Source organism: Aulonocara sp. 'chitande type north' Nkhata Bay, linkage group LG10 (assembly GCF_057382095.1).
Source record: "Aulonocara sp. 'chitande type north' Nkhata Bay isolate Kocher_YH1m ecotype deep benthic linkage group LG10, A_spYH_male_GT1.1, whole genome shotgun sequence".
Lineage (NCBI taxonomy): Eukaryota > Metazoa > Chordata > Actinopteri > Cichliformes > Cichlidae > Aulonocara > Aulonocara sp. 'chitande type north' Nkhata Bay.
In genome coordinates, this window is record NC_141353.1 from 28,033,965 (window position 1) to 28,058,718 (window position 24,754).

General features: G+C 41.3%; 1 protein-coding gene across 1 annotated transcript in view; it reads right to left on the minus strand.

Annotated features, from left to right (window-relative positions):
- Positions 1 to 24,754, minus strand: part of zbtb16a (zinc finger and BTB domain containing 16a) — a 150,409-nt gene that overhangs the window by 15,208 nt on the left and 110,447 nt on the right. The window contains exon 5 of the mRNA XM_086309411.1: positions 3,585 to 3,755. Coding sequence (XP_086165537.1) covers positions 3,585 to 3,755 — 171 coding nt within the window. The remainder of the gene's footprint in view (positions 1 to 3,584; positions 3,756 to 24,754) is intronic.

The following is a 24,754-nucleotide window of genomic DNA, read 5'->3' on the forward strand; positions in this document are numbered from 1 at the left end:
TTTTGGAGTTTACATGAAACAAAAATTCATTTTGGTTTTTTATTTTAAAGCACAGTTTTTTAAGGAATCATTTTTAAATCGAGAGAAAACCTATAGAGCTGAACCTTCATTCAAAAAGTAATTTACACATATCTCAGATCTTAAATTTAAATGTGTTCAGTGATGAGTCTTTATTAATCCAGACAAAATATGACACCAAATGGAAACATCTCTTAGTCACTACTTCCATTTATCAAAGTAATTAGTTAGCAATTACTAAGCACTGTTAGCTTTTTCAATATGGATAAACTGTCTTTGATAGCGTATGCCATTAATCAGCATTAATGACAACGGTTTTGATGTTTTTAGGACCAGAACTAAAACTATAGAAGGAAGAGCCAATGGTTCCCATTTTATCTGCTTTTTGGCGCTTGCATAAACTTAACTAGAAGTAAATAAATAAAACAAATGCACATTACTGCAGAAACTTTGGTTGGTTTAAAGATTTCCTTTCCAATACATGGCAGCTTTCTTTATGCAATTTGCTTTTAATCACTCAAATGTCTTGAGCTGAGCTGACTTACAGAATCCAGACGAGAAAAGATCCTAGCTGATAAGAACATACAGACGGACATAATTTATTTACATTTACAGACTTACATTACTGCAGCTTTGCCTCTAGGGCTACATTCAGACAGGCTTAACGTCTAATTTATCTTTACAGATACACCCCTTTGCATGCTCACTTAATCTATATTTCTTTTTGAATGGAATATTCTCCTAGAAAATACATGCACAAAACAAGCGAGGATGGCACTTTAGTTAAGGTGTAGATCTAACGTTTGATACAAGTGAAAATAAGTTAATTAGGGCGTTATTAATTGAATCGTTTCCACATCTTAACCCAACCAACCCTTTTATGGGTTCTGCATGTTTGATGCATCCGATAAAACTTGAAAACACAACATTGATACATTAAGGAACAAATAACAAAATATAAAGAAAAGAATTAGACAAAAATCCGAACTTGAACTTTGCTAGGTGAGAGTGCACGTGTCTCTGCATCACATGAAGGTAAAGTTATAAGGCTGATTCTCTAAGGTGGATACGCTGTCTAGCTGTCTGTTTTTAAGCACTATTTTTGCCTCGTTACCAAGCAAAGTGTGAATGAGATTATTAACATCAAAGTGTAAATGCAGAGGAACACCATGCCTCTACTTTTTTTTTTGGAGGGTAAATTAGACCTATTTCTGGCGCCTATGATGGCTGTGCGAGTTGCTGACTTTATAATCCCCTGACAAAAGGCTCTGCATCATATTTAAACGATTGCTTTCATGGCTGGCTCATTGTGATTTAACACACGCCCACAGTGGGATGAGGTTCAAAGTGGCAGGAGGCTGCAAAGTCTCATCTGCAGCTCCACTGACGAGCTGAGGTGACATTTGCGTCGCCCGGGTGGGCAGGTGGATCAGAGACGCTGCATGTGTCCCCTCCAATGTCTGGTAGATAGAACAGATGTGTGCACCGCTACTGTACAGGCGGCTCAAGCAGCCACGTCCGCCTCCCCCCCCTCCCTCCTCCGCCACCTCAACCCCCCCCCGGCTTCTGCCACCATCACACACTAATGGTGTATTCGCCTGACTTGTAAATAGGGCCGACTGCTCTCATCTCACTGCCTTTCGTTTCAAATATTTATCCGTGAGCCGGTGAGCTAAATCGGCTCTGACAGTGAGACTGTTATTTAAGGTCGCAGACAGGCGGCTGGCTAAGAGTCAGAGAGAGAGAGGGGGAAGGAAAAAAGCGTCCATCCCCTTGCCAGTGAAATGGGATTCATTTCCATGTGTTCATATTCTGTCATGGCTACGGCTTTTTTCTCTTTACTCTGAATAGCCGCATCCGTCAGGCTACCTCTGCTCCCTCGCAAAAATGTATTAGTATCCTGGCCTCATCTCAGTAGAGAGCCAACACCGTGAGTATTACAAGTTGACAAAAAGGGGGGGAAAAAACAAACAAACAAACCAAAAAACCCAACAACAGCAACAACAAGAAAAAAATAGTTGCTGTAAATACGCTTTTTGTGACTGCTGCAGAATTCATTTTGTGTTGACCTGAATTAATACTGTTTATTCAGATGAGCAAAAACAGCAGCGTAACAGGAAAGTGGTAACATAATTCACTCAAATTTGCTACAAACAAAACATGAATTCTTTATTTGTATACCTATATTTGTCGATGGCAACCCTACGCTGGCTGTGCTGTACTAGCCACCCTATCCCTACGTGTTGTTTGAGAATGAATTATATTTTATTTTATGCTAAAAATGAACTCAGATGACCTGAATTATGGGACACTGCTGGACATTATACTAGCCTCCATTAAACACACACAAAAATTAAGAATATGTACCGTTTAGGTAGAGCATCAGCTGGAATAATAATAAATGTAGATTTTATGGAACCACAGGGACTGCACGTCTGTGGTCTAGTAGGTGTGGGCATGCACGATAAATAAAACGGAAATCTGGCATCAGTATGAGCTGGGTGGAAAATGTATTCTGCCATTATTAATTCCTACTAATCATTTCTCCAATAGTCAATACTTTGGTGATTACTAAGGCTTCCACCTGAAAGTCCTTTATCTACATACACGTGCTCTGCTCCTGGCTAACTGATAAGAGAACTGGATATCTGATAGGGAGTGATACTGTCACTACCATTCATATGGGTCTATGTACCTTTTCATTCAGGCATCCTATATGTGATGAAGGTCCTTTGTTGTATGACGAGCTTAAATATGTGTAAGTTGTATGAGAGTTCATGTATGTATCGTATTTGTTGCCCTAAAGAAAAGGAAATAAAGGCAGTGGCATCACTTCTTTTACTCTCTCTTATCACACCCAGTTGTCCTGGACAGTGAAAGTTAAAACTCCCATCCTAAAGTAAACACACAGCAGCTTTTGGACTTGAAGAAACCTTAAAAAGTAAAAAATACAGACTCTGTGCACATGAGTTAGCATGTCATTCATGGAAACTACTTAGAAGTTAAAGATATCAACTACTTGTTAGTGCGCAATGCCATCCATTTTATTAGAAGGATTTGAGTTGTTTTTGTTAAATACGCTAAGGAAATGAATCAAAAGGCTAAGCTGTATAAGTGCACTGATTTAACAAAACAAATGGCTGCAGTTGTCAGGTCTTCGTGTTTCATCTACTATATACTCAAAGTTTTGGAAGGTGACTGTTACTCAGCTAGGAATTACAGGGACTAGTTCTGGATGTGCTTCCTTAGCATTAGGAAGGAGGTGGTTCAGACATCTAATTATGATGAATCCTACTTTTGGAGGTATTTTGAATTAAAATCAAAGCAGACTCTAGGATACAGAAAAAAAGAGCAAAGGGATTACCTTTCCGACCTGGTGTGGGTACATGCGGGTCGCCCAAGATCAAACAGAGAATGTATTATGGACTACTGCACTTAATTTGTTACAGCATTCGCATATTCCAGACCAAGAGAAAAGGCTGGATATGAATAGACAGATAACTCCCCATGGAACACCTCGGTGAAATGATATCGCCGCCTTATCACCACAGGCGGCTTTCACTGACCTGTGTGTGAGCGTAGGTGACGCTTGAGTGCAGTATGGCTGGGGAAAGTCCGGTTGCATTCGCTGCAAATGTAGCTGCGAACTCCGGCATGGACTTCCATGTGCTGCTGCAATGCTGTCTGGGTCTGGAAGCGCTTCCCACAAAGCAGGCAAAAGATGGCCATGTCCGAGCCTGCGGAGCAAAAAACACCGCAAGTTAATTCGAGGCAAACATTATTTATTAAAAGTCATCCGACCTCACGTTTCTTGACTTGTCGCATGTCTTTTTGTGTATCCATTCTTTTGCAATTAAAGGGATGAATATGACCTTATAGGTGCTTGTGTTAAAAAAAAAAAACTTAGATCCAAGTTGTGCAGTGGTTATTTCAGGAAGAATAAAGCACTGTCACTACGGAGCTATTCAGTAGCACTTCAATGTAGATCCAGAGTGACAGCCAAAGCCAGCTTTTCTCAAACCAATCACACACGGCTGTGTATCCTTACAGTGATTAAAATACAGGATAACAACACAGGTATGATGTCGAGAACTTTAGCACATCAAATTTGAATGAAGAAAAAGAAAAGAACCCAGGAAAACAAAAAACTTTTTCACAAGTGCATGTAAAAAAATACTGTATTTATAGGATTAAAGTTGCATGCAGCATTCATGTTTTAGGGTGGGTGTGTAGAAAGATAAAGATCTCCTATGCAATACTTCAATCGAATCTTGACTCCAGCGAGCACTGTGCATTTTTCTCCAGCAGAGATAAAGAGCCCACAAACACAGCAGAACACACGCACACACACACAAACACGCACACACACACCCAACTGCACGCTCCTTTGAACACACTCCCTTCACACTTTTTCAATTACCAGGCTGGGGAAAACTCTGGGGAAGGACTGAGTGTTTGGAGCTCAGTTTCTATTTCATCAGTCAATAACACATCTTTGGGGCAAAGCTGACACTAATTTAAAAATCTATGAAGAGCAGCCCGCCTCATGTTCATAACCACTGGAGGAGGAGGCGGGCCCACGACAGCCTCCACACCAGATCAATCACTGTCTCTGCTGCTCTACACGCTAAAGAACCGGGATGAAGGGAGGGAGTATATTGCTGGAGAATGATGATAGGAGGAAGGATAGAAAAGAGTTGCTGGAAAGCAGGTAAAGAGAGGAGATTTCGGTTTGTAGCAGAAGAAAGTGATGCTGAAGAGCGAAACGAGGAAAAAAAATTCTCACTTTGTTGCAAGTAGTGGAGAAAAAATAAATATTGACAAACCTTTCCCTTCTGACTTTCGGACTGTCTCTATTTCTCATTTTTTCTTGTACATGAAAGGAATCAGGCTTGTCTACAGGAGTGTAGAGTTTTCATTAACACCGTGGTGAGCACTCATGACTGAAAGCCCGAGGTACTAATCTTCCAGCCCTACATGTGATGTCAGTTATATTCATGCTCCTTGGAGGATAACTCCAAATGTGCTGCTGACCAACTTATTCCCCCCCAAACACAGGGCAGCGTTTTTGCAACCTTTTGCTTTTTAATTTTTCCGAGCATATTCATGCCACCTTGAGGATCACCCTTTGGAAATTAGCCACTTCTTAGCTCAGAACATCTATTTATCTATCTATCTATTTCCTACATCTACATCTAAACTTACATCTAAACTTGCTTGCTCTTTTTTCAATTCTGTCTTCTTGTCCTCTCTGCGTTTATCATTGAAAAGGCCACTGAAGAGGCCAATGAATGCCTATTATTGCTTTTAGAATCCCTTCAGGACATTTCAGGTACGATAATAGCTTTGACTGACAATCCAGGTTTTAGTCACTTCTCACCTTTTTCTACCTCACTCCTCCTTCTTTAGCTTGTAATCCATCTAAGGTCTGGCTAACTCAGTGATCCTCCATAAGCACAATACTTCTTCCTTTAGGCTATATCAGATCAATCACAACATTCAGAGTTGGACTGAATATGTAAAAATAAAGTTCTATTATTGAAAGAAGAAACTAACAATGGTGTAAGTGCACAAGAGGTGAAATGGGCATCAGAGAAAATGAGAGAATAGTGGACTTGGGGGTAGGGTTGGGTGGAGACTTTGGCCAAAGATCAAGAATTAGAGGGGAAAAAAAAAGGTTTTGGAATGTAAAAGGTCAGCAGACCTCTGACCTCAGGTTTAGGCCAAGGCATGGTGGAAATCTGAAACCCAGATACCAACACACACGCAGACAGACACACACAGAAAAACAAAGCAGTGGAACAAAAAAGTGGAAGCACCGCATGAAAAACACGACTTTGAAGTCAGGGCAGTTACAGTGGCGCGGCGCATTATGGTGAACAATATGCATCACCAAAGTGTGTATCAACTTTAAAAGAGCTCTGACAGTGACTGCTTTTATCAAAAGCAATACAATCTAGCTGAGAACACTGGAACAAAGATGGTTAGTACAAGCAAACCACCAGAAAGTGATGGACGTTTAAACATGCTGCTCTCTAAACACCACACAAGTAAATAATCAAAAATGACCACATATTTATGCAGTTTTTGACTTTCTGAGCCTCGAAGAGCTGCTATTAACTAATGTTTCAGGCATTTTGCCAACACTAAAGCATCTTATTACAACCCACATTTACATGTAATTGCCATCTCTATTCATTTTAAGATACAAAGCACTTTAGTGCCTGTTGTAGCTCCGACAGCAGCAAAGGAGGAAGTCCAATTATTTTTGCAGGGCGGATGTTGTGTTGGGTAGATGAATTGATAAGATTACATACACTTGCATTGCAGATCGATATTTGTTGCTTAGTTAATGCCGTTTCTTCTAACCACGACCATTCCTAGAATCCTGCATAACAACTGCATATTTACTACTGCGGGATCACGCAAGGCCCCTAGACCTTAACAAACTAATTATTTTAAGCCAAACCATGTGGTGTTTTGTGCTTAAACCTAACCAAAGGTTAGCAATGTTAGCAAACTAGCTAACGAGCACAGAAATGATTAATTTTCCTGTTAATATGTTTCTATGGATCTCATTGGAGTGTAGGAATACACCAACTACAGTAAGACTTTCTACATCCTATGTTTAATTAAATGTGGGAAAAAGTCCAACTAGTTCCAGAACTTTAATAACAGTACAAATAACATCATAGAAATAAATGGTTTGACTAACCAGCCAGTACAGAAAGTCCATCTGACACCAGTAAGTAAAAAAAGTCTTTAAGACTTTTTCCACAAACTGCACGTTACATCCCAGATCTTTCACCTATGCTGCTGAGTCTATGTACTGTAGGAAATTGCTTCCTCCTTGCTATCGTTTGCCCTCCTTGTCTGCAAAGCACAGTTTGTAGCAAAGTGCTAACATTGATTACTGTTAGATAAAATTAAGCGGTCCAAACTTCAGAACAGGGAATAATTGTGTGTTGCAGTAAAGTGAGTAAAAGGCTTGTCAGCTGCTGATAGATGAAGAGAGCAGTGGAGAGATAAAAAAGGAAGGAAAGGTGGGAGAAAGGTAGTTGACCCAGGAGGTCCATTACAGTGTAAAATTGAGTCAGCCCAAAGTGACACCTGAAAGGAGGAGCTGTGGAGCCAGAGCGGTGGAGGGTTCTTAGTCTCAGTCCTGTTTGGCTGTTTTGGAATAATTTACCTCCTTTAACCAGCCTCTCTACACTTCTCGTGCCATCTATTTATAAAGGCTTGGGCAGTTTGTGGCTGTTTGTGTGCGGGGCCGCAGCAGTGCCGGTAGTATCTTAATGGGTCTGGAGTGGCAGGGCTGCTGTTATTTAAGTGGGGGATGGACACAGGCTGGTAATGGAGAGGAATACCCCGCGATGGGAGGTGACAGTGGCCGGATGGGCAAGGAGCAGAGAAATGGCCTGTAGCTAGATGCTTGCCATTGAGGCTGGCGCTTCCAGCAGCAGGGTAACCACCCACCACTCACGCACCTATTCAGAAAAATTATCCATCTTGATTAATGGCTTCAAAAATTATCAGAAATTCTTACAGTTGTCACCTGCATAAATCTGCATAAATCAACAAGAGCCGTTATCACAGGTGAACTGAGCTGTAGTAATCTGAAGGTCGGAAGGTTGCTCGTTCTAACCCTGGCTGCTCCACTCTGTGTGGCAATGTATCCTTGGGCAAGACGCTGAACCCCTAGTTGCTCTCCAGTGTGCGTTATCTTAGTTTTAATTGTTTCAGTGTGTTGAAAACAGTGCTTGCATGAATGGGTGCAAATAGGCGAATGACACATGTTGTATAAAATACTTTCAGTGCTCGAGCAGTGAAACACTATATACGAATCAGTCTATTTATAGGAGACTCTGGCTGGGACATTGTATGAAGTTTCCTTTTCTCCATACATTTAGCAAACCACAGGAAATCTGCTTCAGACATGTGGCCTCTACTGGAAATACTCTGGATTAGGCAAGGGTGGTTTGAGTGTTTGATACTGGACACATGGTGCTCATTCATTCTCTTCAGAGTTTGCTGCACTTGTCTCACACGTGCAGACATCACACTGACTTTGCATCAGAGGATCTGGCAGGTTAAAGGCAGTTTTAATGTCTGATCCGGATAAAAGGGACATTTGCATTCTCACAGCTCTGCAGCTCCGTTGGGTAACGTCTAGAAAAGTTCAGATCTGAAGTGCATGTATGAAAACAGCTTAAGACTGTTCCTATAATTCTAGGTTATAGGTTCCACCACGGTGGCCATTTGAATTAAATGTGGAAGTGACAGAATGCAGCACGACTGAGGACCATCAGGATCTCAGAACATTTTGAGGACTCTAAAGCTTGAAGAAATGGATTTTGATGAGTGGTAAAATGTAACTACACACCTGAAAATCTCCACGTACACCTCAAGGTGCTGCCACTCACATACTCTACATAACAGCAGCCTATGCTCCTCGATTAGAAGCTTAACAGCTACCTGGGATATTTGCAACGACTCGCAGGCGTTTTTCGAGACGAAGCATTAAAAGTCCTTATGCTGGTTTAAATCCTTTCTGAATGCACGTTTCCAGGACTGTAGCTGAGAGAGTTAAATGCGTCCTGACTGTGGCCTGCAATGCAGCGTGCTGAACAGAGGAACTGCCAGAGTTAATGAGGCAGAGAGCAGCGGGACCTCAGCACAAGGTGTTCAATCACAGGCCATTACCGCAGCCCTCAACCTCTGTTACTGCTTGCTCTTGTCAATAGCAATCTATAGCAAGCTATACTTTATCTATACAGAGGGCAGAATAGTGACTAAATGTAGGTGTCTGCATCCTAGTGTGCTAGTATTAAGATAAGATAGATAAGATAAGATAAGATAAGATAAGATAACTCTTTATTGTCATTGCACAGTCATACATAGTACAGTAGTACAATGAAATTGGAAAAACTGTCCTACGTCGGCACTACATATAACACAACACGACACGATATGACACATCACAACGTAACAAACAACACAACACAGTATATTAACTTAGTATAAAAAAGAAGAATAAGTGTATGTGTATTGCACACTGTTATTATTGCACATTAATTATTATTGCACCTTGTTATAAATATAAATATTATTGTTATCGTTTTAAACATTGTTACCTCCCCCTAAAAAGTCCAGGGAGGTATCCAGTCAGGTCAGCTATTTACATTGATCAGGGCTATTGCCCTGTTGTAAAAGCTGTCCTTGAGTCTATTTGTTCGGGACCTCAGCAGCCTGAACCTCCTGCCAGACGGCAGCAGCTTAAACACCCGGTGTCCTGGGTGTGTGCAGTCCCGTAGGATGCTGCGTGCCCTCTTGAGACAGCGAGTGCTGTACAGGTCCTTCAGGGAGGGAAGAGGATGTCCAATGATTTTTTGGGCCATGTTGATGACCCTCTGGAGTGCCTTTCTGTGTGCTGTGGTGCAGCTGGAGAACCACACACCGATGCAATATGTCAGCACACTTTCAATGGAGCAGCGGTAGAAGACGGTCAGCAGCTCCTTCTTCAGGTCCATTTTTCTGAGGATTCTCAGAAAGTGGAGACGCTGTTGGGCCTTCTTTAAGACCGCAGAAGTGTTAGAGCTCCATTGGAGGTCTGTGTCTATGTGCACACCCAGAAACTTGAAACTGGAGACCCTTTCCACGCACTCCCCGTTGATGCTGACAGGCTGCAGCTCGGACTTCCTCCTTCTGAAGTCAACTACCAGTTCTTTTGTTTTGGTGGTATTGAGGTCCAGGTTGTTGTCTGCACACCAATCTGACAGCCTCTGAACTTCAGCTCTGTATGCAGTCTCATCTCCCCCTGAGATGAGCCCCACCACAGTGGTATCATCTGCAAACTTGATGACTGTGTTGTCTGGGTGGGAACTAACACAGTCATGTGTGTACAGAGTGTACAGTAGGGGACTCAGTACACAGCCTTGTGGAGAGCCGGTGTTGAGGCTGAGGGCTGAGGAAAGATGAGGCCCCACTCTAACTCTCTGTACACGGTCTGAGAGGAAGTCTCTGATCCAGCGGCAGGTGGTGGAAGGAAGTCCAATTTCCAGCAGTTTATCTATTAGTCTGTCCGGGAGTATCGTATTGAAAGCAGAGCTAAAGTCAACAAAGAGCAGCCTGGCGTAACGGCCCTGCACTTCCAGGTGAGAGATGGTGGTGTGGAGCGTTGTAGCAATGGCATCTTCAGTTGATCTGTTAGCTCTGTATGCAAACTGGAGCGGGTCGAGTGTGGGTGGCAGGCAGGACATGATGTGACGTCGGACCAGTTTCTCAAAGCACTTCATTATAACAGGTGTTAGAGCAACTGGTCGGTAGTCGTTGAGGCTGCTAATGTTAGTACGCTTTGGCAGTGGGACAATTGTGGCTGACTTTAGGCACGGCGGGATGCAGGACTGGGACAGTGAAGTGTTGAAGATCTTAGTGAAGACCCCAGCCAGCTGGTCTGCACACTCTTTTAGGACCTTTGCGGTTACCCCATCTGGTCCGGTGGCCTTCCTGGGGTTCACTGCCCTCAGTGTGCGCCTCACCTCATATTCCTGCACTATGAGGCTTGGGCTGCTGCTGTCCGATGTTTTTGCTGCTGCTGCCTCTGGTCCCTTCACCTCAAAGCGTGCGAAGAAGTGGTTCAGCTCCTCTGCAAGCTCCGCGTTACCCTCAGTCAACGTGGTATTGCCAGGTTTGTAGTTGGTTAATTGGAGATGTCCCAATTTGAGGCGTAATAACAGAAACATGATCCCAAAGTCACCGCATCATGTGAAATCTGAGTTCTTTTCTGAGCTGCTGCCTTGATAAGTTACCTAAATGTGATTCATCTTGATAAGGAGCGTTCATACCTGATGTGGAAATAGAAGTTTGAAAAATGAATGCACCCAGCTGTCAAACATGAGGCTTAAATCCTGAAAGGCCAGTGAATATACCCTTGCTTTATTTACTTCGTTTACCTTCAAGTGACTTCTTTTTTGTGGCCTGGTCAAAAGGAAACCACACTATTCTCAGAAGCATTTGCTGTCTTAGATTCAGAGTCACAGATTTTAACTTTACCCCCCTTTTAGCGCCTCTGCCACATGGACAAGCGCATTTGAATAGTGACAATCAAAAATCAACCGCAAATGACTCAACCTGACTAAGCCATTGGCAGCAGTACAACCGATCGCTGACACTTCCCCGGGACGTGCTGGTTTGGTTTGTCGAACTAGACCTTTTCAGTCCGTTTCCTTACAGGAAATCAGCGGTAGGCGAATTATTCTCGGCATGTCCTGTTTAGTTGGAGTGACCATCGCAGCTGAATGTTTAGATTATTAGTACGCAAATCTCAGCGTCTTCTTTCATTTTCTTGCCTTGAACTATCGCTGCTCTACAGTACAACAGCATTCAGTCACAACAACATCCGTCCTACTGGCTGCTCTCCTATCTCCCACCATGTAACTGACAGTCTCCACAAACACCAGTCACAACATCCCCGCCTGTGCTGGCAGGACAAGGTGTGAGAAATCAAAGAAACAGCGATGTTCCTGCTGCTCTTTAGCTTTGTCAAGTGTTTGTTGTTCATCTGCAATCAGGCTTCATCGCATATCAAGCCAGAGTCTTTCTGAAAAGGTCGCAGAGCACCTTTTTACCGCCGCCTCCATGGGGTGTCATCAGAGATATGCATCTCACAGTGAATGAATAAATAAATAAGTAAATAAACGCCTTCTTTAATTTACTTTTTTATGGACTGAAAGGAGTCTTTAAATTGATTATAAGGGATATCCTTTCCACTGTGGGCAACAGTTGCCTGTCTGTAGCACCACCACACAAAGTTTCTTCCAAAACACAACAACAAAAAAGGATAAGCAGGGAAAAAAAGCATCAGGGAAAAAGATGTAAGAATGTGCAATACTAGAAGATCTTACTGCTAACGCCAGTGGATTTCTTTACAGTGTGCGGTCCTTTCCACTGTCTCAGGGATTTCCTCATTACCACGTAACATAATCAAAAGAGTGACAGACTCTTAGCCTCATTCAGTCGTAGCCACTGAAACAAACTGTTAGACATATGCTCCTCGGTATGATAACGATCGCTCCGACAGATGCTCAAGAAAACAAATTTGTTTTTAACACTGAAGAGAAAAATGGCTGGGGTTTGTTCTGCCAACTAAATCTTCAGAAAATGTTCAGGGGATCGATATTCATGTGGAAAACTGTTTGAGAGCTTTTCATTGCATCGTGGAGAACTGTACATTTAAAGTGATTGTGCAGTAAAGCTACCACATGGTGCTAAGTAGAAGCCAAAGAACTGCCAACGCAGATGCAGAAATGGGGAAATAAGCATTCTGTTCAAGTGGTTTACATATTGTGCATTGCATCTGAATTACATCACTCTGCACACCCTTAGCAAATGATCTGTTTGTTGCATGCAAACAGTTTCAATTTGGCAAGAAAACATTCCTGGTGTAAGTTAGGACTACTTTATGAGATTTTCATCCCCTGTGGTCTGTACTACATCCTGAAATCTCCTCAGATTTCCCCTCAAAGAGCTGTTTATTCGACGTGTTAAGGATTTTAGCGTTGAACCTGTTGCTGCTGGAGACATCTCATGTTTACCTCAACTTCAACAGACGCAGCTTTTCAGAATAATAACCTGTAGGTGAATGCCACGTTTGATATGCGCTTTTCAATCAGAGTATCCTGTTATCCAACCAGGCGCAGCACTCCCATAAATCCTCTTTTCTCAACTCACATTATCAGTATAGTTCCTCCCTTGTGCTTCAAAACGCAGATGCATAACACGAGAAAAATAAACACAGGGGTCTGGCATCTACTGAGGCACCCTGTGTTGTAGCGCGTTTGTGTATTCGGCACGAGAAAGAAAATAAGATGGAATGTTTGCGCTTCTGCTAATTTATTTAAAACACCTCCACAGAATTATTTATTGATCAAACTGGGGGAGGCTGGAATGACTGCTGAAATGAGGCTTCAGGGGTAACAGAGAAAGGGAGCTCTACATCTGAATAAAACCCCTGGATTGAGGCAACAGATTTTAAAGTGGTTACTTCTAACCAGGCAGAGATTTCATGTTTTTAGGGGGGGTGGGTTATCCGAGGTCATGAGCATACTTTGAAAAAAAACGAGATTTTCCCTCGTGCGTGGAAAAACAACCCTTTTATTAATTGAAATTAGCCTGTGGCAGTTAGTTCTGATGGACACTTCTGCTTCACCCAAGTGCAATGTCATAGCTGGTCACACAAAATCAATTTATTTAAGCCTCTAAAAACATACGGGAGAAGCAGGCTGCTAAACTAAGATCTGTCTGGACAAACCTTATTTCAGTGACTCTTAACTCGGGATTAGGAAACTGAGAGGCTGTCGATCAGCAAAAGGGTGATTAATAAAAGAGGAGGCATCGAGGCAGTCCAAAAAAAATAATCACCTCCGTCTTGACACTAGACGCAAGATGGATGGCAAAATATTATATGACAACGTTGGAAGGAAATGCTTTACATCACACCAACATTTATAATCGTAATTATACTATACATTGTTTTTATACTACGCTACCTCTAAAGAATATAAGGAAACTTGGAAAAATTACAATATAATAGCATGCAACTTAATAATTGGGAAAAATACAAAACTAGAGCTACAATAGTTTGGCACAATTGCAATTAAATACAACAAAACGACTCACTGAAGACATTATCGCACTCATACGAGCATTTCAGTAATGACACGGGACTGCCAAGGAGTCAGTTCAAAGAACCAATAACTCGCTCACATTATTCATGCAGATGAAATAAACAAGAAATCAAAGTAAAAAGGCAACCGCTATTATAAGAAGATGCAACGCCACGCAGTCAACAGACCCTGCCCCGCTGTGTTTTGTTTTGTTTCGTCCCTTCCTCCCTGTTCCATCGGGCAGTGATAATTCACGTCGGGCCCGCAGCAGCGCTGACATTGTAAGATGAACTGCTCCCAGCTAGATTAATGCCACCAGATGCCAGGCGAGATGCCATATTAATTACCCAGAGATAATGTCAGCACAACCATATGGCAGCTCAACTGCCCATTTAGTTGACAGGGAGAGGTCTTTATAGCGGTGCAAATTTCCTCATCTGCACAGCGTTCAGAGCCCCGCCATATTCTCTCTCTACTGTAGCAACTGGAGCACTTCATTACTGCTGCACATTATTGCTCAAATTTGTAGTGTTAGCTCGGTGTCTGCGGTGCGCTATGATGGACAATACATTGAGAGGGAGGCTTAATAAGTGAATGTTTTCCAGCGATCCGTTGTTACTTCATTTTAGAAACGTAGCTGTGATTAAGGTTTGCTAAATTGATAAGGTTGGTAATAATATCCATATTTTCCTCATTATGAACAAATGAAAACAGCTAACTCTGTATTGAATTTACCCTACTTCCAAGTACAAAGTGCCAATAAAGCCAGAACAGACAAATAAATGTAAAACATCTTATGCGTATATATTAAAAGATCTGTTTTGCCTTTTTTAGACATAGACAGAGTTTATTTAATCCAACACTGGGGGAAATTCACTTGTTACTGCAGCACAAGAGACAGGAAGAAAAAGTGAATTAGAGATATGTTAGATAATGAGAGAAATAGTTACTATACTATGTACAAATACACTGCCCCACTCTGTTGTTTACTTAATTTCACTGAGCTCTAATAATCTCATTCAAATGTACTATTTACTCTGGTTTGAGCCAAAATACTACAGTGACCCAATTAAAAAAAAAGATTTACTTGTTCATTGGAAACAAATAAGCTTGTGGCTAAGAGCTGCTGTTGTGAATCTACCCTCATATAACATGGCTCTTTAAAAGTTTTCAGATCTTAACTGCACATCTCACCCACATTCAAGAAATCTCAAATTTCAAAGCCTGTTCCCTGCGTGACTGCGGTGGATATCAATTCCGAAATGTCATTAGAATACACTTGCCAGCGTGTGTTTGTTTTTTTCCTCACCACCATGCTGACTGTAAAGATCATCAACGGCACAAGCTGGGAATTAATGTCAATGTGAAGAACAGTGGCACAGCCCTTTAACATGATTTACAGTCGCACCAGCGGGCCCTTGGTGTTGTGGACGTGGGGATAATTTGCAAAGATGGACAACGGTTGCCATCCAATCCACCCGGCCCCAACCACCACCACCACCACCGGAGCACCCACCTACCCCACCCTCCAATCCCCACAAATCCGATTTAATCAGACAACTTGTGCAGTGTGGCTTGGAGTAAGAAAAAGGATAATTAGTAAACAGAGGAGCTACTCGCCAGGCTTCATTGGCATTCGCACCGGGTTACTGTGTCGCATTTAAAATGCAGTCTGATGAAGTCTACAGAATCAAACCATTTGTTACTCCTATTGAGGAGGCTTCAGGCTACTGGCAATTAAATTGGAATTAGCGCTGGGGAATGAGATACGGCAGATTCATACCAAGAAGAGGAGGGAGGGAGAGAAAAGGAAACAGAGAGAATGCTCTGTCTGGACCTGGCTCTGCTCTACAGTGGGTCAGATCTGGAAGTGATTTGCTTTCCTTTATGTTTGTTTATTTCCTGCATGACTCCAGTTATCGTTTTTTTTTATAAGTAAAACAAATATACAACCCCGACTACTTGCAATTATTAGTATTATTTTTCTTTTTTACCTGAAGCAATGAAGTGATAAATATTCCTTCAAAATTCGAGGCTGAGAAAACGAACAAAAGAGTGAAACATAATTAAGGAAATAAACATAAACCTGTTAGTGTATTTAATATCGAAGGGTTTGGACATACATGAAGTACACTGTGTTATTTTAGCAAATAAAACTCTGAGGGAGACAGACAAGAAACAAAGAGATGCCATTTGCTCTGCCACAGTTGACTGGGCACAGTGGAGCTCAGCATGGAGAGAGTGTTGGTCCACTGGCAGAGGAAAAGAAGGAGGAATAGATGGATGGATGGAGGAAAGAGCAGGAGCAGATAAATGAAGTGGAAATGAGAGGGAATGGCTCCTGTGCTACAGCTGGCCCCAGCAACTTTCAGCCAGCCTGACCATGACAACTGGCTCTCCACTCCCCTCTCCTTCAGTCAAGCAAGGGCCCATTTTCAACAGCTTGGGGTGTAAAACTAGTAAACAGCCAGCAGGGGCCAGTGAGAAGGCTCTAACTCCATATTTTAATTTCATCATATTTGATGAAAATGTGACAAATAAACCAAACAGAGAATTGGAGTCTGGGCATGGGAGCTTGTCAAGTCTTAATATTAACATTTGGGACTTTAATGTAGGTGCATGTTATGTTGGGAAGCTTTTCACAGAACAAAGAAAATATATTGTAAGACAATATTTAATGATCAGAACTCAAACATGGTTAAAATAAATCAGCCAATTCTTTACTGTGTCATCTGGATCTGGATCATCACATCTGAGTAAATTGAGAAAATAACCTCTGTAAGTTTAAAACTGTTAATTTTGAATTTAAAAACAGACTTGATCTCTTTGACGGAGCTGCTTCCTATTAAATATTTGGTTACACGCCTGAGTTTTATTTCTTTTACGCTATATAGCGGTACGCAATGTTTGCTCCAGCAGCAGAGACCTGTACATGTAACGCTGTTAGCCAGTAAAGCCTTATGGACTCTGCATTAAATAGAAACACTGAACTTCATTTTTACCGCAACTCCTCGGTAATTACAAAAGTGAAATGTGCCATTAGGAGGAAAAAATAGGGAGATGATCATTATCATAGTAAAGTGTGTGTCTCCGTGTGTTTGTGCCTCTACATAAATGCACATATGCACTCAAATGTTTCAGTCTCAAGGTTAAATACAAAGATGCTGTTCAAGCGAAGTCCATTACTGCATGAAACCAATGAAAATAAATGACAGCATTCAGTAGGAGGTTCGAGTATCCCAGAGAGAAATTTGCGCAGCTCGGTCATTTGTATACTCTGTTTTCTCCACATAGAATACTCAATTGTGTGTTTACAGATGAAGTACCGCATTTGAGTGCAGCTCTATTTTTCTCTTTAACAGGAAATGGAGACATTTTCACTCTAAATATATCAGTGAGTCTGTCGGCTGATGTAAATCCCTGTCACCAAGATTAATGATCTTGAATAAGAGGAGAAAAAACATGCCACCTTCCCCCCCTTTTTAAAAAAGCACCTTAACACAATTGTCAAACGAGTATATTAAAAGAGTTCACGTTTGTACTGTAAAATGATGAATAAAAACAAAATAACTACATTTAATAGCTGATGAGAAACAAAGGCTTTATTTAGAGCTGAAGACAGAAAACAGCAGCTGCGCAGCAGTTTCGAGCAAGGAGGGAAAGGAGAGGAGGGTTAAGGAAATTCCCAGAATTATAAATTTATGAATGAACCTTATACAATGTAAAAACATTCAAATCAAATCCATATACATGGTACTCTTCAGTGTATGCTGCTGCTTTGTTTTGTTGTTGAGATCAGGGGTCTTTGGTGGTTATACTATCAGCTCCAGGACTCCTCCTTCCACTTATCCCTGAAGATGTTTTCTTTTTAAGACTATGTTTGGGCTCATTGTCATGGACTACAGAAAGATCTGAGACGGCTCGGATGTCTTCCTGATTGCGTGATGGATAAGAATACAAAAAGTCCTAAAACTTTACAGAACATGCAAACAAAGACAAAAACAGTTACCATAATGCCGTCTCATTTCCATGTGTGCCCAGTTTCTGCACACATGGAAATGCAAGGTCAACTATCCTTTCTCCTTGAACCCCTTATAACCAGTACAAACAAGTCAGTATACCCAAGCAGTCTCCACAGCCAGACTCGTTGGTGTATACCAAAACAGTGAATCCATTTACATGTATAATTAATTAAAAGAAAGCAGGAGCATTATCTGATTTTCATGAAAGATTATTTTTAGCCAGTTCTCCAGATATTAAATTAAATACAACATCACCCTCTACGTGCTAAATAGAAATACAGATATTCACAGAAGATTTTTCAGCTAATAAATTAGGAATGGTGTTATTAGGTGTTCATTGTCAAGGCTGAAACATCAAAATGTAAAAATGTGAATGGAAGATGTAGCTACAGAGAGCGATCTTGGACTGAGCATCATATTTTTGGATCACATTGACATGATGTCATATAGCTTCAGTTTTTGTGTTTTTTTCGTAGATATTTATTCAATTAATGTTGGAAATATCCTGCTACAAGACTGGAAAAACTCCTTTTGGTCGCTGATTGGTGTTAAACACAATTATGTAGCACAGTGTAAATTAAACATAAGGCTTTAGAAGTTTTAGGTATTCAGTCTGTAGATGTTGCTTTGTTCCCTTTACATTAATTCAGTTAAAAAAATAACTACTCATATCTTTAATTTTCTTTTTTTTCTAATTTTTTTTTAATTTTTTGCTATCAATTGGGTTCCATATGAACAACATGTGTATTTTTTGTATTGCATATACTGTACAGTAATCCTATTTCTCAGTTTATTTACAGCTCCACAGCAAACAATCAGGTAAATGCAAACAAAGCAAGTAGCTGCTCAGATCACTGCAGCCATACAGCATCAGGGGGCTCATAAAATTAAAGGTACAGTCCATTAGGGGTGGTCTGCTTTGCAATAAGTATTTTCATAATGGCTTTCAGAGGCCACCAAAGTCTCCTTAAGCCTCCGCCAAAAGCTCACGGTGGATATAGACCTGTGCTATTGCTGCTAATTTCTTATACCCTCTTGACCATCATCACTTCCATTCTGTGTGTCTCCTAACAAGTGCTGTTATAACACAGGCTTTGTGTATGAGAGTTTTATTTCTTTTTTTCCCCTTTAAACTAACTGTTTTGTCTGTTTATTATCTAAACTTAATTAAAGGTATGAAAAGCTTTTCAATTCACAGGACATGCTCCGCTCCCCTAGAGTATAAAAGGTTCATGGGAGAGATGGACTGGTAGCGACTTACCCAACTCCATCCAAACCCTGTCAAACTCCCATCACCCCCCCACCTTTACCCCGTGTCCTGCAATGGAATCCCAAATCTCTCCTCGCCTTCCCAGGATTTATTCTTCTCACCGGCCATCTGGACAGTGGGGGCAGACAATGTAAAAGGAAAAGGGGGCTGGGTGACGGGGTTGCAAACCCACATTAGTCACAGGCTCTTAGGTTCTTCGACCCATACACACTTATACACACACAAGAAGCTGAAGCCAAATGACCCCAGCTCCCCCTTACTTTCCCCCCCCCTCACTGTGGCTGCTGACACCGTCTTTCCTGCTGGACAAAAGGCTTTTAGCACCTCACTCTACTGTCCAAACCTTAGCGCGCATACACACACACATCCTTTGCAACACATACATGCTGGACAGGATGGAGTGTTTGTTTTGTTTTCTCAGACGGCCTGGGAAGAGGGTAAAGGAAGGGAAGGGTGAAACAAAAAGAAGCAGGAGTGAGAGGTATTGGAATTGGTAATAGGAGGCTATCTGATGAATGTAACACAGGGAAAACCATAGCCAAATCGCTACTGAATTATAAAGGTATTAACTACAATGGGGATGGCATGCTTCTAGGGCAGCTTAATGTAGTTAACATAGGCCTTTTGTTGTTAATAGCAGAGGATGAGTCCAGGGGTGGAGGTTTGAGAGAAAAGTCACAGTGCACTACAAGCCTCCATTGTTGGGGAGGTTCACATTAAACATACATACTGAAAGTTTTTCCTTCCGAGGAAACACAGGGAGAAGAGAGAAGGTGAAGGCTGTGCCCTTCTTGTGCTGCAAAGCAGTCATCGGCATGCCGCAAGGAAGCGGCAGGGGCCATGACATCTGAGCCATCACCAGGAATGAAAGGCACAACAATATAATGGGAAAAAATACTCGCCTGACACTCAAGTTCTTCTCAATGAGATCAAGACGCTGCAAAAAGGCTCGACAGAATCACCCAACGTGCCGTCATCGTAGCGAACTAAACAAGTCACAGAAAGTAAGCGAAAGACGGCAGCAAACACCTCAGCAGTGCACTGAAAGCTACAGATCACAAGAAATGCAACTGTGCGGCAAATTGCACACAACATGAGCAGCGAGGGCACGGACAGACTGAGAAGCTGTGGAAAAACTTAAGTAATGATGAGGAAACGGTAAATAGGAAAGTAACAATACTGCACCACAAAGTAATTTGTTGAGTGAGGTGGCAAAAAGAGTAATTTCATTAGATGTATTAAATGGTGTTGGGCAAGTGAATTATTCATTAGAAATTATGTAGTTCCCGGTGCGTTGTCTTAAAAACAAAAAAAACAAACAGTTTAAACACAAAAACTAATCGCTTCATTCATAAGACCCAATTCCTACGCAGCCTTTAGAAGATGATGCTCACTTATGGTGATGCATTCAAGGGAAAATTTGTGATTATAGGTATTAAAAAAGCATTCAGGTAAGCTTACAAGCATCGCATCAGAGGCTAAATTTAAAACTCTAAGCACTTTTAAATATGCATTCATTAGTTCTTTTTATGTGTCCATTTCCATCAAACAAGAGTTACATTAGCTCGAAGCGCATTTAAACTCGTTTCCCAAACAAGTGGGGAATGAACGCAATAAAGGGTAGTGGAGGCAGCTGTGACCTTGGAGCTGAACTGCAAGCGGCCGACGTGACTTTGTGGGTTGGAAGAAAAGCCTTTATTTATAGATCAGCTGTGTGTCGATCAAACTCCATCGAGGGGAAAGCGGCGGCCGTTAGAGCGAGCAGGAAAAGAGTGTGCGTGTGCGCGCCTGGGTTGCTCGGAGGGTTGCTTTTTGAAGAACTAATACAGTGGTGTGCCTCAATCTCACTTAATTCCATTTAAAGGAAATTGATTTTGAGGTTGTGGGGATGATTGGGGTGTGGGGGTGGAGGGGAAGTGCTCAGGGTACTTCTCTCTTTCTATTACAATTGTGATGAAGTCATGGGCTTGTTGCATTTATTTGCAATTCTTGTGGTGGTACTACATACAGTAGTGTGCTGTTGTTCTATGATATACAGTAATAAGGGGGTTAAAAAAAAGAGATGAAACTTTAATGATCCCTGTGGGGGGAAGTGGCTCACTGCAGCAACAAGTAGCAAGGGGGGGAAAGAAAAGGAATATAAATATTAAAACAGAATATAAATAAGGATTACAGCTGAATGGGTTATGCAGCATGTGAATACACACCATTGTTATTATCAACACTGAAACATGCTTGAAGACCACGGGAGAAAGACTGAATGTAAGATTTCTTGCTGCAGAACAGCCACCACTCCAGCGGCATGGAAACATACATCTGCTAAAATTCTTCCTAGTTATGTTTCCAAGGTGTTTTTATATTTATTTTTTAGAGATTTGGAGTTTGGATCAGCATCTGTGATATTTTTTTAGATAATATTTTAACCTCCTAGGACCTGGCGTCCACATATGTGGACATCACATTTTGGGTTGTCTAGATCAAAATACTAAATTTTGCTCTACAAGGGCCTGATATCCACTTAAGAGGAAATTAAACTGCCACTGTTCTATCAAAATTTAAAGCGAATGTCCTCTTATGTGGATCTCATTCTTCTCAGAAACAAAAATCAGATTAAAAAAAATAAATAAATAAATCACGTAATTCTTTGTTTTTACATTCATCAGGTCCAAATCAGCACAAATAGCAAAGAGAAATAAAAAATGCATGCCATCAAAGAGTTCGGGACTTAGGCGGTTAAATTAAACTGGAGGAATTCATCTTTAGGCAGCAAATTAAACTTGTTTATAACTATTTTTATACATTTTGTTTTAAATCTAAAAGTTAATCAGATTCAATTAAAATTCCAACACTTGAACTTTTAGAAGCAGAACATTGTCAACCAGAGCATCAACACAGGGTTTTTAACACAGGACTTGACCAGTTTTTGTTTTCAGCAGTCCTAAATATTAACAAATGAACTCTAAGACGATTGGAAACTTATTATTTATTCACATTTAAGTGAATTGGATGATGATAAGAAAAGGAAAATTTTGAATAAATATTGATCAGTTTTTGCTTTAATGGTTTTAGAAAATTTTGTATCATTATGATGACCTATATTTTATTCATTAGAGTGAATTGCATTGAAAAAGAAGCAGGCTGTTAGCACACTGTGCATATTGAATAACATACCACTAAACCATATTTAAAAAAATTATAAAGTTACTGCCTAAACTCTATAATTCATCCAGTGTGAAATCTGAACTACTGAAAAAGCAGAGAAAAGAAAAAAACCCAGATATCCAAATATTAATACATGCTCATCTGCTCTTCACACGAAGCCAATATTTAATTTTTGTATGACAGAGGAGGAGAGGGGGGAAAAAGATGACAGTCCAGCTACACATCTAAATTGTGGCTTTGATTTAATTCCTATCTTCATCTTTTTTTGCACCAGGGAACTTCACTTATCACAATATCAATGAGCAGCTTGTAGATTTAGTCACTGTGCAGCGTGCATTGCTCAGGCAGATGAGAGCAGAGGAGGTTCATGTTTTGCACATTTGTATGGATGAATCAAAGGCAGACGAGGAACTCGGCGAGGCTCAAAAGCTTCGCAGACAGAAAGAGACAGGAACGAAAACAAGTGTATTCAGTGCCAGGACTGTTAACAACCACCTGCATGAGCCCACCTGTGGTTTCTAAAATAGCTCGCACAAAGAGCCTGATACCCCGGAGGATTGAAAACTAATCCTAAAATGATCTTCCAAAGAAAGAATAAAGAAAATACAACTTTGCAGTGACACAGATTTGTAATTCTTACAGTCATGTGCATTGATTGTATACTGCTGAAAATTCATACATTAATCCAAAACACTGCAAAATTCTGTGGAGCTATGCTGAATACACTCACTCATGATGATCGAATTGGGATTCACTGAAGGCAGAAATGAAATCATTACTAAAAGACCATCATCTTAAGCCCCCATCTCTGGAGAGAAGTGTGAAGCCTGCTGCCCCAGATTGCCTAAAAATGCAGATAAGAAACGATCCTGCTCCAGAAATTGGTCCTGCAGGACTATTACATTGGAGAGATTAGTGGAAGATAATCATATAATGGCGATGATAGCGCCGATCGCAACAAAACGGCCCCATAAAGTCACCTCTGAATAAAGAACAGGCGATACAGATGAGTGGGAATAAAACAGCAAAGTGCTAGTGCTGGGGTAGCATGTGCGAGACATCTGTCTGCAGGGCTCGGTGCTGCCTATGGCCAGCAGGGGGAGCTCCATCTTTCTACATATGCACACGCTGCTTCACAAGGCAGAGCCAGAGCAACAGGGAAGGGGAGAAGTCCTCACATGACCTTCTAGTTCACAGGAGTTTGCCTTCAGAGAAAAAGCCTCTTATATGGTATATGGTAAGACTTAACAGCCTCAGTGTCCACTGCTGAGACACTTAATGACTGAGAATGGAGATTAGAAGGTAGTTTAGAGGGTCAGGTGTTACTTACGTAGCACTTGGGAGGGCGGGGGGTTCACAGAGGGTATACCGTCTTTGATTCATATGGATACATTTATCTACAAATAGAAACCTTGATGACTTTGGGTTCTGCTACTTCTTACCACTTCAACTTCAACTCTGCTGAAGACTCCGTGAAATGTTTGCATGTTTGTGCCTAAAAAATGCTAGATTAACCGAAGTCACTGGAGTGTTATATAGATATTTTTCCTTTTCCACTGCATATATATATTGACGAAATGGCCCTTTTGTGGTAGTTGATTTTAAAAAGTGAGACATACATCTACACTTTACAATGAAGTGCATAATAAAATAAAAATAATTTTTGTTTTTGTCTGATGATTCAAACATTTTAATGGATTTTGCAAGAATTCTAAGTACACAAATCCCTTTCAGAATGTTTTAAGAGTCACAGTTTAGCGTTTGGAGAGGATCCGTTATCACGTCTTCTGCTGGTGAAGCGTGTCACGACTAGATTACAGTCTGACTCATGACGAGAAAGTTGAATATATAGGAAATGTGGCCTTCATTAACTCTAAAGGGAGTTCATTTAGGAAATCCTGCACAAGGAAAGATCCTAAAGGTAAGAATAAGTAACAATACACCCTAACGGGATTATAAAAAAGAAGGGGGAAAAGGGCACTTGGGCATACCTGGAAACACCTGGAAGAAGAAAAATTTGTTTGCGTGTTTGTTTAAATTAGGCTAACACTACCCGCAGAACAAAGCGACGTAAAAAAGTTGGAAATTCAGAAAGCACAACATGCAGCTTGTTGACATCTTCCTCCTCTCCCCACTTTGCATCTGCTCTGTCATCTCTATCTTTAGCTCTTCCTCTACCTCTATGTCTCTAGGCCATATTTCTCCGTTGTCGGAGAATAGGAAATTATAGTGCGGTGTGGGAAGGAGAGACCACTAGCTCTCTGACCCAGACTTGTTGCTATAAATCCACGCTTTTTAGTGTGTGTGTGTGTTGGGTAAAGGTGCGGGGGTCTCCCACCTTGACCCCACCATTTCCTCAGTGTATCTGGCCTGCGAACTAGCTGACAGACACACTCAACAGCAACACACACCAGACGCAAACACAGCCTCCGCTCACACACTTGGGTGGGCAGGAGAGAAAACATGCAGTGGCTACAAACAGAGACGGCCTTTTTGCCTGGATGCATGTGAAAGTGGAATACCAGCGCAGCCACAATGAGTTTTGCAACAAAGAGTTTGTCCGCGGAGCAAACACACGCTCAGATTTCTGATCATGCGTTGTTGACAGGAAAAGTTAC